Here is a 16035-nt window from a genome sequence, read left to right as displayed (position 1 = left end):
TTTTCAGGAGGTTCTGGTGCTGCTATTATGGGACTATATATTGAGAACTATTGTTCCTGGAAGAAAAACAAAGAATGAATCTTAAGTCATATTATGCAAATTTGGGGATTTCCTTTGTTTCTGTATGTATTTCATTAATAAAATAATAGCAACTATTGTAAAGAGAAATGGTAAGGAATGAAGATATATAGGCAAAGACTTTGGCACTGAGTAGGCACAGTACAAAAAAGCAGGTATTTTAATTTTTATTTCTTGCCTTTCCTTTGTTTGAAATCTGAAAAGTCTTCAATAGGTGGAAGACATCAGTTCACTTAAAATCAGTGGTCTGTAAGCTTGGCTGACATGACAATCTCCTGAAGAGTTTCAAAATTCCAATGTTTGGGCTTTATGCCAAAACCATTAAATCAGGGTTCTGCAGGATAGAACTTAACCATCAATAATGTTTAAAACTCTCCAGGTGATTCTGATGTGTAGCCAAGATTGATAATCACGGTTTTAGTTTCACAAACACTTGACTGTTTACTATGTGCCATTCACTTCAGAAAACTCTATGGGCATTAAAATGAATGAAGTGAAATTCTTGACTTTAAGGGTCTTATAGTTTAGTCAAGGGCACATACACATAATGGATGTGTTCAATGCAATGACAGAAATATTGAGATGTGAGTATATACCAGATGCCATAAAGGCATAGAGAAGTGCAACTGACCCTTGCCCAGCACTTTAAGGAAAAGTTTACTTGAGGTTCAGGCTTATTAATTCATAAATTATGTTTCTATTCACTCTTTATTTTTTTTTCCTCGAGTAACAGTGTGTCAAGCTTTGTGTTAGACACAATTATGATTCTCAGTCGCTCAGTCGTGTCTGACCCTTTGTGACCCCATAGACTGTAGCCCGCCAGGCTCCCCGGTCCATGAGATTTCCCAAGCAAGAACACTGGAGCGGGTTGCCATTTCCTTCTCCAGGGGATCTTCCTGATCCAGGGATCAAACCCAAGTCTTCTGCGTTGAAGGCAGATTCTTTACCACTGAGCCACCTGAGAAACCCCTTAGACACATTTATAATTGTGATAAATTCTACAAAGGAAAGGAAGAGTATCATGAAAACTAAGATCATGGCATCTGGTCCTATCACTTCATGGCAAAAAGATGGGGAAACAATGGAAACAGTGATAGATTTATCTTGGTGGGTGGGGGGGGGGGCTCCAAAATCACTGCAGATGGTGACTGCAGCCATTAAATTAAAAGACACTTGCTCCTTGGAAGAAAAGTTATGACCAAACTAGACAGCATGTTAAAAAGCAGAGCCATGTTTTGCCAAAAAGGTCCATCTCTTCAAAGCTATGGTTTTTCCAGCAGTCATGTATGGATGTGAGAGTTGGACTATAAAGAAAGCTGAGCACCAAAGAATTGATGCTTTTGAACTGTGGTGTTGAAGACTATTGAGAGTCCCTTGAACAGCAGAGAGATCCAACCAGTCCATCCTAACAGAAATCAGTCTTGAATATTCATTGGAAGGACTGATGCTGAAGCTGACACTCCAATATTTTGGCCACCTGATGCAAAGAACTGACTCATTTGAAAAGATCCTGATCCTGGGAAAGATTGAAGGTGGGAGGAGAAGGAGATGACAGAGGATGAGATGGTTTGATGGCATCACCTACTCAATGGACATGAGTTTGAGTAAGCTCCGGAAGTTGGTGATGGACAGCGAAGCCTGGCATGCTGCAGTCCATGGTGTTGCAAAGAGTCAGACACGACTGAGCAATTGAACTGAACTGAATTGATCAAGTCAGAGAAGGTCTGGAACAGCCTGTATGTTTAAGGCACACATGATTGAATGGGCATCTAAAGAATAAGTAAAAATTATCAATATGAAGAAAAGGGACAGGAACTTGTTCTAGGCAGAAGAGTAGTGAAAGCCCCAAGATGGGAGGGAGCATGGTGATTTGAAGAAATAAAGGAAATCCAGAAGTGCGGAAAGCAAGGGATAGGGGGTGGGTAGGTTGTGGAAAATGAGGTTAAAACAGCAGGCAGGACCTTGTGCATTGTGTTATGACTTCTTTATCCCAAAAGCCTCAGGAAGATTTTAAACAGAGAATGACAGGTTTTTTTATTTATTTTTTAGGATCAGTTTAGCTTGAGTGTAGGAAATCAAAGGAAGAAAAGGGACTTCCTTAATGGTTCATTGGTTAAGACTCCATGCTTTCACAGCACACAGAATAGGTCAGTCCTTGGTCAGGGCAACTAAGATCCTGCATGCAGCATGGTGTGCCCAAAAAAATAGGGGGAAAAAAATGAGGAAGAAGAGTGATTAAAGGAAAACCTGCTAAGGCTATGACATTCCTTCCAACAAGAGATGGTGTAAGCATATTATTCACCCATTTCTTTTAATTGAAATATATTCCATATATCATTGTGTAAGTCTAATGAGTACATGTTAGTTTATATATTGTAATATGACTGCCACTGTAGCAATGATTAGCACCTCTATCACATTACATAATTACACTTTCTTTTTAGTCCTTGGAATAATTAAGTTTTAGTCTCTTAGCAAGTTTGATAATTATCATATAATATTACTGTCTATATGTGCATTATAATCTCTAGGGTTTACTTACTACTCCTTGTAAGGTTATCTCCTAAAATAACATCTTTCCTGCTCTCCCATCTGCCATTCCCCGGTGAATATCATTGTATTCTGTTTTTACAAGGTAGCATTATTTAAATTCTACATTGTCTTTCTCTATTTGTCTTTCAGTATTTGTCTTTCTCTCCAGGCTCTTTATTCTTCTGTACCCCATCCTTCAGACAAGGACACAGATGTGAGAAACCAGACAGGAAAACTCTTGCTGAGTTACTGTAGAGTAATCAGTGTTCATAATGATTGCCATGAGCCAAGGAAAAAAGCATTTAGTGAGTTCTCTTTCTTTGGTCTAATAACACAGAAAATATACCATTTATCTCAACTACTGCTGCATTCCAAAAATAGCACCAGATAAACTCAATAATCTGATATATGAGATGACGTATTTTAGCTTTATATTCCCTTTTATTATGCAAGTTTAATATCTTCTTTTTTCAAAAAAAAGGAAAAAATGTCAAAGATTATCTGACTCCATGCCATTTTCTCCAGAATTTCAGGAATATTACCTAAAGATTTATAAGTTTGATTTGCTTTGGAGTCCGTTTACATGTAAATAGGGTCACTAACTGTGATGTCTACAGGGGTCGATTGTTCCTGCAAGTTGTGACAAGCCTTCTGGGAAAGAGAAAAATCAAACAATCTGAAAGATTCCCTGCCATCACTAAAGCACTCCAGCAGGGACACTGAAGCTTAAGCTCTACCATCACCAGTAGACTTCTCCTTTGGAAAGGGGTAAAGGGAATAACTATAACCCTAACACTCTAAAGGATCATAAGATCACCCCAATGTGCCTGTGCAGAGGGCAATCTTCTCAAAAAATCAGTCTCTACCTCCCTACAGTAACACTCATCTTCTTTCCCCCACTTATCTACCTATTTTTCCATAAATAGGTATAATATGTATCTTAGAGCCTCTGCTGCTGCTGCTGCTAAGTCACTTCAGTTGTGTCCGATTCTGTGCAACCCCATAAACGGCAGCCACCCAGGCTCCCCCGTCCCTGAGATTCTCCAGGCAAGAACACTGGAGTGGGTTGCCATTTCCTTCTCCAATGCATGAAAGTGAAAAGTGAAAGTAGAGTCGCTCAGTTGTGTCTGACCCTCAGCAATCCAGTGAACTGCAGCTTTCCAGGCTCTTCATCCATGGGATTTTCCAGGTAAGAATACTGGAGTGGGGTGCCATTGCCTTCTCCGATAGAGCCTCTACCACACTATAAAATTCTTACAGCCAAACAGCATTCATCTTGATGTGCCTACTGATTACCACAATGAGAATAGAACATTCTACAATTTTATGGTGCAGAATAATGACCTAGGAACCGTTACATGCCCAAACCATGAGAAACATTCATCTGGTCAGAAAAAAAAAAAAAGTGACTTCTTTAGTTCAGTTCAGTCACTCAGTCGTATCCGACTCTTTGCGACCCCATGAATTGCAGCACACCAGGCCTCCCTGTCCATCACCAACTCCTGGAGTTCACTCAGACTCACGCCCATCGAGTCAGTGATGCAATCCAGCCATCTCATCCTCTGTCGTTCCCTTCTCCTCCTGCCCCCAATACCTCCCAGCATCAGAGTCTTTTCCAATGAGTCAGCTCTTAGCATGAGGTGGCCAAAGTACTAGAGTTTCAGCATTAGCATCATTCCTTCCAAAGAAATCCCAGGGCTGATCTCCTTTAGAATGGACTGGTTGGATCTCCTTGTAGTCCAAGGGACTCTCAAGAGTCTTCTCCAACACCACAGTTCAAAAGCATCAATTCTTTGGCGCTCAGCCTTCTTCACAGTCCAACTCTCACATCCATACATGACCACTGGAAAAACCAGAGCCTTGACTACATGGACCTTTGTTGGCAAAGGAATGTCTTTGCTTTTCAATATGCTATCTAGGTTGGTCATAACTTTCCTTCCAAGGAGTAAGCGTCTTTTAATTTCATGGCTGCAGTCACCATCTGCAGTGATTTTGGAGCCCAGAAAAATAAAGTCTGACACTGTTTCCACTGTTTCCCCATCTATTTCCCATGAAGTGATGGGACCAGATGCCATGATCTTCGTTTTCCGAATGTTGAGCTTTAAGCCAACTTTTTCACTCTCCTCTTTCTATTTCATCAAGAGGCTTTTTAGTTTTCCTTCACTTTCTGCCATAAGGGTGGTGCCATCTGCATATCTGAGATTATTGACATTTCTTCTGGCAATCCTGATTCCACCTTGAGCTTCTTCCAGCCCAGCATTTCTCATGATGTACTCTGCATGTAAGTTAAATAAGCAGGGTGACAGTATACAGCCTTGACATACTCCTTTTCCTATTTGGAACCAGTCTGTTGTTCCATGTCCAGTTCTAACTGTTGCTTCCTGACCTGCATATAGGTTTCTCAAGAGGCAGGTCAGGTGGTCTGGTATTCCCATCTCTTGAAGAATTTTCCACAGTTTATTGTGATCCACACAGTCAAAGGCTTTGGCATAGTCAATAAAGCAGAAATAGATGTTCTTCTGGAACTCTCTTGCTTTTTCGATGATCCAGCAACTTCTTACTTTGTTGAAATTACCTTTTTGATATTGTGGAAGTAAAATAAGGGGTTGGCTCAAAAGTTTGTTTGAGTTTTTCCGTAAGATGTTAGGAAAAATCCAAACAAACTTCTTGGCCATGCCAATAATGCTGGAACTAGCATTCATATTATCATATTTGAGTTAATTAATAGTCAAGCATCTCAAGGGAAAAGATTTAGCCCAAGTTCAATAAAAATTGACATTGATACAAAAATGAATATTATTTTGGCTTCTTTGCAAAGACTAAAACATTATTGGTTTACATTTACATGATCTTCTTGATACAGATTCTTAAAAAAGTGTCCATAACCCTATATTATTAATCATAGTTGCTTTGTGTCTATGGATAATTATTGTCTGTTAAAATAGTACAAGTTAACATGAAAAAAAGTCTAAGAAAGAATCATACTCTTCATAGCTTAGATGCCAACTTAAGCTCTAAATAAAGCATTTCAAAGTCAGTAACATAGTGTTTCAACGGATGACACACGGAAGAACTCAGTTGTTGACTGAGAACATACTTTCTAAATTTGGCCTACACTCAATTATTGACATTTGACTCCAATTGAGGACATTAGTAGAGAAGGAAAACTAAATAAGCTTTCCCCATTAAGACCCCCATACTCCAACATAACAATGCTACATCCTGTATATCAGTGAAACTCTCTCACAGAATCCTAGAGGCAGGATTATCAACATGTGAGATTTTTCTCTACACCAGGAAATTTTTCAGGATAGTAGATTTGAGTAACTTTGAGAAGAATTAAAAATCAAAGACATTACTTTACCAACAAAGGTCCATCTAGTCAGAGCTATGGTTTTTCCAGTAGTCATGTATGGATGTGAGAGTTGGACTATAAAGAAAGCTGAGCACCAAAGAATCGATGCTTTTGAACTGTGGTGTTAGAGAAGACTCTTGAGAGTCCCTTGGACTGCAAGGAGATCCAACCAGTCTATCCTAAACATCAATCCTGAATATTCTTTGGAAGGACTGATGCTGAAGCTGAAACTCCAACAATTTGGCCACATGATGCAAAGAACTGACTCACTGGAAAAGACCCTGATGCTGGGAAAGATTGAAGGCAAGAGAAGGGGACGACAGAGGATGAGATGGTTGGATGGTAATACTGACTCAATGGACATGAGTTTGAGTAAGCTCTGGGAGTTGGTGATGGACAGGGAAGCCTGGTGTGCTGCAGTCCATGGGGTCGCAAAGAGTCAGACACGACTGAATGACTGAACTTAACTGAGAAGTATTCGTATTTTCCCCTTCTTGCGTATTGTTATGGGAAAACTGAAGACGTGTGTGGCACTCATGACAGTTTATTGTGTTGGGTGGTTTTCTCATAATACATTGAAAATGTCTCTGTGGAGTTTTCCATTTGGGGAAGATTGGTTTTGATCACATTCACTGATAAGAAAGATAGGTCTTTCCATTATTAATATCATTAGAAGGAGCGGTTTTTGATCACTTGTCACCATAAACAGTTGCAAGTAAAACAGAATGAATGTTTACACACAAAATGTATACAAATAAAAAAATATAATTACATATTTAACATATTGGTGAGCAGTTCTCTAAGCCTACAAAGAAAGTCAACATAACAAAGTGAAAAATAAATTTAATCACAAAATTCAAGATTTATTTAAGTCAGAAAAATAATTAAAGCCAAAAAATTGTTGATGTATTTAAGTAAATGGTAATAAAATTAATAATTGAATTATACACACGAATGTTTAAACAATACTAAGACTAGAAAAGATAAATGGAGTAAATAAAATATTATTCACAATAAAACTAAAGGAAAAACCCTGAGAATAATAGCTAAATTTTTATTTAAATACATACTAAAATGCATGTGTATATTTATAGTGTTTATATGGATACAAATATATGGATATATATTGAGTATACTTACTTTTATATATGATTATATAAATATACTCGAGACTACAGTCACAAGAAACATGCCTCGGCAGATGGATTTGCTTGACTAAAATACTAGATCATAATGGATAAAATTTGGGGGTTTGAGTATACTTCATATGTAGTGTAGGGTAAGGGAGTTAGAGAAGGAGAGGTTCGGAAAAAGAACGATACCAGCACTTTACAGGGACAGATCACCTTTAATGAGGCGAGAAGGGGCACCAGTCAGAGTAGTGAGCTGCTGCACTAACCCAAGAAAAGAGTAAGTATATATAGGCACATATGTGGAAATCTACTGTCTTAAGAGGGTCTGTTCTTCTCCAAGGTTGTTTGAAGTAGTTATCTCTTAAATGGCTGGGGCAAGGAATTCTGGAGATCCGCCACAGGCTGAGACTGGCTGGGAGCTGGGCTTAATCAATCTAAATGTCCATTTTCTTTCTAGGGGTGAGAGAGTTCTTTGTTTTGCATACAATGGTGGGGAGGATCTGGAGGGGAATTTTAACCCCAGGCTATTTTGAGCCATGTAACTTTCCTTCGTGTAGGATGAATATGAAATATTTGGGGACTATGCTAGCCATCCTCTAAATTGGTCTCCCCAAGTCCTCATCATCTGGTAGTCCTTTCCAGCACTGAATTAGACCTGACTCATGTGACAAAAAAGAAAAAAAAAAAGTGAAAGTAACAGATATTTCCATCTTTATCTTCTGCTTACTCACCCTGGGACAATCCCAGTACCACATCATGGGGACACACAAGTTGCACTGAAACGAGTTTCATGTGGAGAAACCTGAGGCCTCATGCCATCAGCAAGCACTAGTTAATTGAGCTCTACCTTGGCTATGTATCTTACAGCCTCAGTCAAGCCATCAGATGATTGCAGCCCCAGCTGATACCTGATTGCAACATCATTAAAGCAAGAACCATCCACCTAAGCCAATCCCCAGTTCCTTATACACAAAAACAACTGTGAAAAAAGTTTTTTGGTTTTTTTTTTTTCAAAGTCACTAAGTTTCAGGTAATTTATTGCATAGTAAAATAAAACTAATACAGATGGTGTATAATGTAGGTGTGATGTGTGTGGGTATGTGTGTGTGATGTGTGTGGGTATGTGTGGGTGTAAATGCATCCAATTAGTAGTTAGGCTGTATAGAATCTATGAATTTAATAATTAGTCCATATTTAAGATAAAGTTCTTTGTTAGTAAAGATGGTAATATAGCAGATTATGCATTGCCTAAGGGCAGTATAAATCACACAACTATTTGGAAAACATTTTTTCAATATATAACAAGACCCTTAAAATATTTTCTATCTGAACCCCTATTTCAATCAAAAATAATTATTTGAAATATATCAACCACTTAAATATAAGGAATAAAACTATAAAACTCTCAGAAGAAATCCTAAGGTTAAAATTTCATGACCTTGAATTTGGCAATGTATTCTTAGACATAGTAACAAAAAGCATGTGTAATAAGATAAAAAAATAGATAAATCATACTTCATCATAATTTTTAAATGTATACACCAAAGGACATTATCAAAAAAATGAAAAGACAATATACTGAGTAGAAGAAAATAATTGCAAGTCTTATGTTTGATAATGGTCTGCTATCTAGAATGTCTGAATAGCTCTCAAACTCAACTACAATAAAAAAAAAAAAAAAGGTAACAGATATGAATAAGCATTTCTCCAAAGAAGAAACCACAAAAGGCACACAAGCATATTAAAATACACTTAACATCATTAGTCTGATTATGGAGGTTAACACCTAAACCACAATGATATACCAATTAGGATGGCTATAATAAGAAGAATGGAAAATAACAACAACTGGTGAGGACTCAGACAAACGGGTACATTTTACACATTGCCAGTATGAATGTAAAATGGTGCAGCAACTTTAAAAAGTTGTTTAGTGGTTTCTCAGAAAGATAAACAGAATTATCATTTTACGCAGTGATTCTACACCTCAATATATTTACCACCAAAGATAAAAATATGTAATCAAAAAACTTCTTGTGCACAAATGTTCACAGCAGCACTATTTATAATGGTCAAAAGGTGAGGGAAAAAAGCCAAATGACCTTCCATGGATGAATGGATAAAGAAACATGGTACATACATACAATGAAATAGTATTCAACCATAAAAAAGAATGAAGTATTAACATATATTATAATTCAGATAAACCTAAAAAAAATAGGTGGAAGAAACAAGATGAAAGGTCATATACTCCATGATTCCATTCACGTAAAATATCCAAAATAAGTGAATTCTTAGGTAGAAATTAGATTCATGATTATCAGAGCATAGGGTAGGGAAGAATGAGGAATTACTGATTAATGGGAATAAGATTTTCTTTTGGGATGATTAAAATTTTTTGGAACCAAATAGAGAGTGTTTGAACAGTATTGTGAATGTATTAAATACCCCTGAATTGTACATTTTAATATAGTTAATTTTGTTAACTATTATGAATTTCAGTTCAGTTAAAATTTTGTTATATCTTTTCCTTCATAAACTCCTTTTATAAAAATGGATTCCATAAAATATTAATTCAAGAAAAGGGGGATACACTCAAAAACAGTTTCAAAACTGCCTAAAACAATGTTTTATATATGATAATTTCTGTTTCTCTACTTTTTTATATATAGGGAGATAAAGGGAATAAAACATTCCATAATAATTTGAGTGGATGTGTTTGGGTTGGTTGGAATTTATATGAACCTTTTCCTTCTTTCTATTAATGGGCATTATCTGTAAGTGCGTACACTGACAGATACACCAGGTAATCACAGCATTTAATTTCTTTAAAACCAATGATCCCAAATTGCCATCTCAGGGTACACCATGGTTTCTATTAAATTGTCTTTAATTTGGATTCAAAAAAACTTACAGGTTTATTTCTTTTTCCTCACTAAATTGTCAGTCTCTGGGCTAGTCTGAATTGACTGCTATACCTCAAAGACTTCATGTTGCTTCTAAGAAGCCTCCTGTAGTCTGCCCACCTGGAATGTTTTTCTATTCATCCTTACCTGTTTGACTCTGAGAGCCCAACCCATGCTTCCCTCTCTATCATGAGTATCTTGAATGGAATTTTTTCTATTGTTTAATATCATCAAGCCTATAACACATCCTTCAAAGGCTGTATGTGGACATAAGTGTTTGAGTGGTATCACCTGTAACTGATTGTGTGTTTCTTAAAGGAGAAGCTTCAATCTTGTGTGTGCCTATAGGTGCACATGCCACACCCTGCAGAATGTATAGTCCAGGAGTTTGTACTTAATAGATGATGAATAAATAAGAATATATGAATGAAGTATAGAAGATTATGAAATTTCATTTGATCATTTTTTACTTATTAAAGTGAGCTTCCTCTCACTTTCAAAGACTATGTCAATAAAATATCTTCATTCTTTCTGAAATTAAGCAAAAATATAAAATGGGGTTATTAAGATTGATCTATAGGTATCTTTTTGGTGTTAAGTATATTTTCACATAATTCTGATATATTTTGGCTAGTATCCAAAGTCAACCTAATTTTGCATATTACATTCCAGAGTAGCTAAGTGTGACCAGTTAATATACAGTTTAAGAAAATTCTCCTAGCTATAGATATGAAATATTTTCTGCTATGTATTTTCTATAAGTTTTATAGATTAAAATTTTACATTTAAATCCATAATACATTTTGAGATTTCACATAATGTGAAACTTAAGTCAATGTATTTATGGGGCTTTTGCTTGCTTGATTTGCCCATGGATGTCCAATTGCTTCAGGACCACTTGTTGAAAGTACTATCTTTCTGTCACTGAATTGCTTTTGTACTTCTGTCGAAAGTCAGTTAGGCAGATTTGGATGTGTCTGTTTTTGAGTTCTATTTTCTGTTTCATTCATCTGTGTATTTATCCTTCTGCTAGTTCTATATGTCTTTAATTATGGTAGTTACTGAAAGCTATGTAGCAGTCATTTTAATTAAAACTCTTTAGATAAATATTATTTCAAAAACTTGGGGACATTGTATTATTTTTGCTTCTGAAACGAGCATTTTTCCTCAATGGTTTTCAAAATTTCAATGAATAGAACACAGAACAAAGGTGAAGGAAAAGGGTCAAATTTTATAACATAAAAAAAATGTCTGATTACAATCTCCTTGCCTTTTGAAGTATAAATTACTTTTTTTAAATAAGAAACATAAACTTGTCTAAAAGTATAGCATATGTATATTTCAAAAGACTAAAACCATCAAGGAGAGGGTTCTTTGAACTGTAAACTGTCATGTGCTCAAAGGCTTTCAATGCATTATATGAAGCTTTCTGCTTTAAGTCTATAAATTTTTATTATCTGCCTTAAACCACACAAAACTTCCTTGAATAATTTCCAATCATTTATTCTCTAAAGAATCCAATCTGCTGAACGGCCTTCTCAACATTTACTTTGCTTTTTAACAATGCAAATTATATCTAAGTATAAGATACTCCACAACCATGCATATTACTCTAATTGTGCTATAGAGCTGACATGGGATAATGAAATGCTAATTGCAGTTAGAACATTTTATTTATTCAGAATTGATTCTTTGCCTTATCCCACTTTCAGAATTTTCTGCAACTGTAGGGTTATGCTCAAACACCAACAAAGAATCCATTGACAATAAACTGAATCAATGTTTTCACCAGTCCCCTCCAACAATACACACTGCAGCTCAGGGAACAGCTATTAGGAAATTCCTTAATCCACGTATACATATGACAGTTAAGTAGATATTAAGCCTTATGTGGGAATATCAAAAGCTCCCATTTTTTGGATTTCCTGAGTTCTGCCACACTCCCCACTAAAAGAGACGGCCTTGTATCTAGCCAGTACCTAGCAGATTGCTCCAGTAATTTACTAGCTAGGTATGAAAGAAAGGACACTCTCACCAAAATTCTCTTGTGCCATCTTAGTCATCAATAATCACCAGTAGCTATTGGATATGCCAAATTTTCTCTAGTTGAGTAGATGACATGAAAAACTATGAACTGTTACCTGAGTGAACCACAAATAAAACATTTTTGCAAAGAAGTTCATTCCTTTACCTGTTTGACATCATATGCCAGAAGAACGTATTTCAAATCTGGTGAAACTGAATGTCTTGATGCTTTGAAGGTTACCTGAAAGTAAAAAGAAACAATTATTTTAAAATGTTTAATAATAGAAAGGTTAATAAGCATTTAGATATGTAAATATTAAAAATATCTCCATTATCCTCATAATACTGTAAAATAAGCACTCTCATTCACACTTTAAGTCTAAATAGTCATGCACACAGATGGACATAAAAACTTGGAAGAGCCTATATTAGACATTTCATTAAGAAAAATATTTGCCCTATATGTCCCCTACATTTTAACATTATAGACTAAGTTAATATTTTCATTATAGAAACAAAAGCAAAACATCATTGAATTTCTTCAAAGTAATCAAAATGCTTTTATATTTGCATGCTGGATTAGTGAAAAGGAAAAGAAATAGTGGCCTTCTGTGGTGTCATGATATTCTGTCTTTGCACTTTAGTTTTATCACTGGTTATATATTTATATTTTTGAAAAGACATGTATTAAAGACAAAATCTCCTTAAAGAAAACTCCCAGAGTGGAGCAGATTTAGACACAAATGTTTTAATTATCTTGATTACCATATATATATATATATATGTATGTGTATATATATATGGCATATACAGCTTCCCTGGTGGCTTAGACGGTAAAGAGTCCTCCTAGATGTGGGGGACCTGGGTTCAATCCCTGGATTAGGAAGATCCCTTGGAGAAGAGAATGGCTGCCCACTTCAGCATTCTTGCCTGGAGAATTCCATGCACAGAGGAGCCAGGTGGGCTACAGTCCATGGGATCGCAGAGTCGGACACGACTGAGTGACTTTCAAATTCATACAAACTTGAAATGTGTTTATATGGTATATAAACAACTATGATACAAATGTTCTATTTTGAGCCCTTAATTTTACCATTGAATAGATCTGATGTTGAAAAGAATTGAAAATAAGGTGAAGGATAAATAGAGAGTGGGGAAATTGTTTTATTTGAAGTAGAGTTTATATGTAACTTCAAATCTAGAGAAGGCAAGGAAATTGAGTTGACACATCAAAAGCCTACAAAATACAAACAAAAAAATAAACTCTATATGGATTTAAAGCAAACTAATTTTTAATGGTTTTTGCAGAGAAATACATGTATAAATAATTGTATACAGGGCAGTTTCCACAACAGTTCTCCAAGAAAAAACAAAAAAAGGATGAAGTCAAGGTTTTAGTACTTACAAATTTTCAACATATTGGAAAGGATAGGAAACTCAGACTAACCAATATTTGGCAAACTGTGGTATAATAGAAATATATAGTTGGCCTTTTTTCCTGGCTCCTGACACAGAGCTTCTAAAATGCTTGGGGGACTTCCCTGGTGGTCTGATAGTTGATACTCCAGGTTTCCTCTGCAGTGGGCATGGGTTTGATCTGTTTGGAAAACTAAGAACCCATATAACCTGCAGCACCACCAGATAAATAAATAATTGAAATCTCTTAAAAATGATTTAAACAATAAAATCCTTGGAATTTCTTGAGTGATAGAAGGGTCTTTTGTTATTGATAACTAGTCCACTTTGACCATATATAATAAAAGTTAATGAGATGACTAGATATAAACATCTGAATGCAGAGTTCCAAAGAATAGCAAGAAGAGATAAGAAAGCATTCTTCAGCGATCAATGCAAAGAAATAGAGGAAAACAACAGAATGGGAAAGACTAGAGATCTGTTCAAGAAAATCAGAGATACCAAAGGAACATTTCATGCAAAGATGGGCTCGATAAAGGACAGAAATGGTATGGACCTAACAGAAGCAGAAGATATTAAGAAGAGATGGCAAGAATACACAGAAGAACTGTACAAAAAAGATCTTCACGACCCAGATAATCACAATGGTGTGATCACTGACCTAGAGCCATATATCCTGGAATGTGAAGTCCAGTGGGCCTTAGAAAGCATCACTACAAACAAAGCTAGTGGAGGTGATAGAATTCCAGTTGAGCTATTCCAAATTCTGAAAGATGATGCTGTGAAAGTGCTGCACTCAATATGCCAGCAAATTTGGAAAACTCAGCAGTGGCCACAAGGCTGGAAAAGGTCAGTTTTCATTCCAATCCCAAAGAAAGGCAATGCCAAAGAATGCTCAAACTACCACACAATTGCACTCATCTCACATGCTAGTAAAGTAATGCTTAAAATTCTCCAAGCCAAGCTTCAGCAATATGTGAACTGTGAACTTCCTGATGTTCAAGCTGGTTTTAGAAAAGGCAGAGGAACCAGAGATCAAATTGCCAACATCTGCTGGATCATGAAAAAAGCAAGAGAGTTCCAGAAAAACATCTATTTCTGCTTTTTTGACTATGCCAAAGCCTTTGACTGTGTGGATCACAATAAACTGTGGAAAATTCTGAAAGAGATGGGAATACTAGACCACCTGACCTGCCTCTCGAGAAATTTGTATGCAGGTCAGGAAGCAACAGTTAGAACTGGACATGGAACAGCAGACTGGTTCCAAATAGGAAAAGGAGTATGTCAAGGCTGTATATTGTCACCCTGTTTATTTAACTTATATGCAGAGTACATCATGAGAAACGCTGGACTGGAAGAAACACAAGCTGGAATCAAGACTGCCGGGAGAAATATCAATAACCTCAGATATGCAGATGACACCACCCTTATGGCAGAAAGTGAAGAGGAACTAAAAAGCCTCTTGATGAAAGTGAAAGTGGAGAGTGATAAAGTTGTCTTAAAGCTCAAATTCAGAAAACGAAGATCATGGCATCCGGTCCCATCACTTTATGGGAAATAGATGAGGAAACAGTGTCAGACTTTATTTTTCTGGGCTACAAAATCACTGCGGTTGGTGACTGCAGACATGAAATTAAAAGACACTTACTCCTTGGAAGGAAATTTATGACCAACCTAGATAGCATATTCAAAAGCAGAGACATTACTTTGCCAACAAAGGTTTGTCTAGTCAAGGCTATGGTTTTTCCAGTGGTCATGTATGGATATGAGAGTTGGACTGTGAAGAAGGCTGAGTGCTGAAGAATTGATGCTTTTGAACTGTGGTGTTGGAGAAAACTCTTGAGTCCCTTGGACTGCAAGGAGATTCAACCAGTCCATTCTAAAGGAGATCAGCCCTGGGATTTCTTTGGAAGGAATGATGCTAAAGCTGAAACTCCAGTACTTTGGCCACCTCATGCGAAGAGTTGACTCATTGGAAAAGACTCTGATGCTGGGAGGGATTGGGGGCAAGAGGAGAAGGGGACGACAGAAGATGAGATGGCTGGATGGCATCACTGACTCGATGGACATGAGTCAGAGTGAACTCCAGGAGTTGGTGATGGACAGGGAGGCCTGGTGTGCTGCGATTCATGGGGTCGCAAAGAGTCGGACACGACTGAGAGACTGATCTGATCTGATTTGAATGAGATGACTCCATGAGGGGAGAGTGACTCGATAGCTTCTGGATGGGGGCTGGTCACCAGAAGAACCAACCACCTGATTAGAGGGGTAGAACTTTGGACCCTACTTGGAGGTCAGGGAGGGTGGTAGCACTGGAGATGAAGTTTAATCACAATGCCAGCAATTTAATCAACCAGTCCTAGCTAACAAAATCTCAGTGAAAGCCTCTGAATGATGAGATTTGTAGAAGCTTCTTTGATAATAAACATATCAGTGTAGCAGAAGAGGATGCGTCTCAACTCTGAGACAGAGTCTGCGCTTAGGACCCTTCTTCACTTACCCTATTTACCTCTTCATCTAGCTTTTCATTTGTATTCTTTATAATAAACCAGTGATCATAACTATAGCTCTTTCTGTATCATTCTATCAC

General features: G+C 36.8%; 1 protein-coding gene across 2 annotated transcripts in view; it reads right to left on the bottom strand.

Moving 5' to 3' along the window:
• The window catches only part of DPP10 (dipeptidyl peptidase like 10), an 800949-nt gene that overhangs the window by 354037 nt on the left and 430877 nt on the right, over positions 1–16035 (bottom strand). For both annotated transcript variants that reach the window (XM_070768724.1, XM_070768732.1), the window contains exon 5: positions 12196–12270. In XM_070768724.1, the coding sequence (XP_070624825.1) occupies positions 12196–12270 (75 nt within the window). The remainder of the gene's footprint in view (positions 1–12195; positions 12271–16035) is intronic.

Source organism: Bos indicus, chromosome 2 (genome assembly GCF_029378745.1).
Source record: "Bos indicus isolate NIAB-ARS_2022 breed Sahiwal x Tharparkar chromosome 2, NIAB-ARS_B.indTharparkar_mat_pri_1.0, whole genome shotgun sequence".
Taxonomy (NCBI): Eukaryota; Metazoa; Chordata; class Mammalia; order Artiodactyla; family Bovidae; genus Bos; species Bos indicus.
Note: the sequence above shows the minus strand (reverse complement) of the source record. Positions and strands in the feature narration are given on the sequence as shown.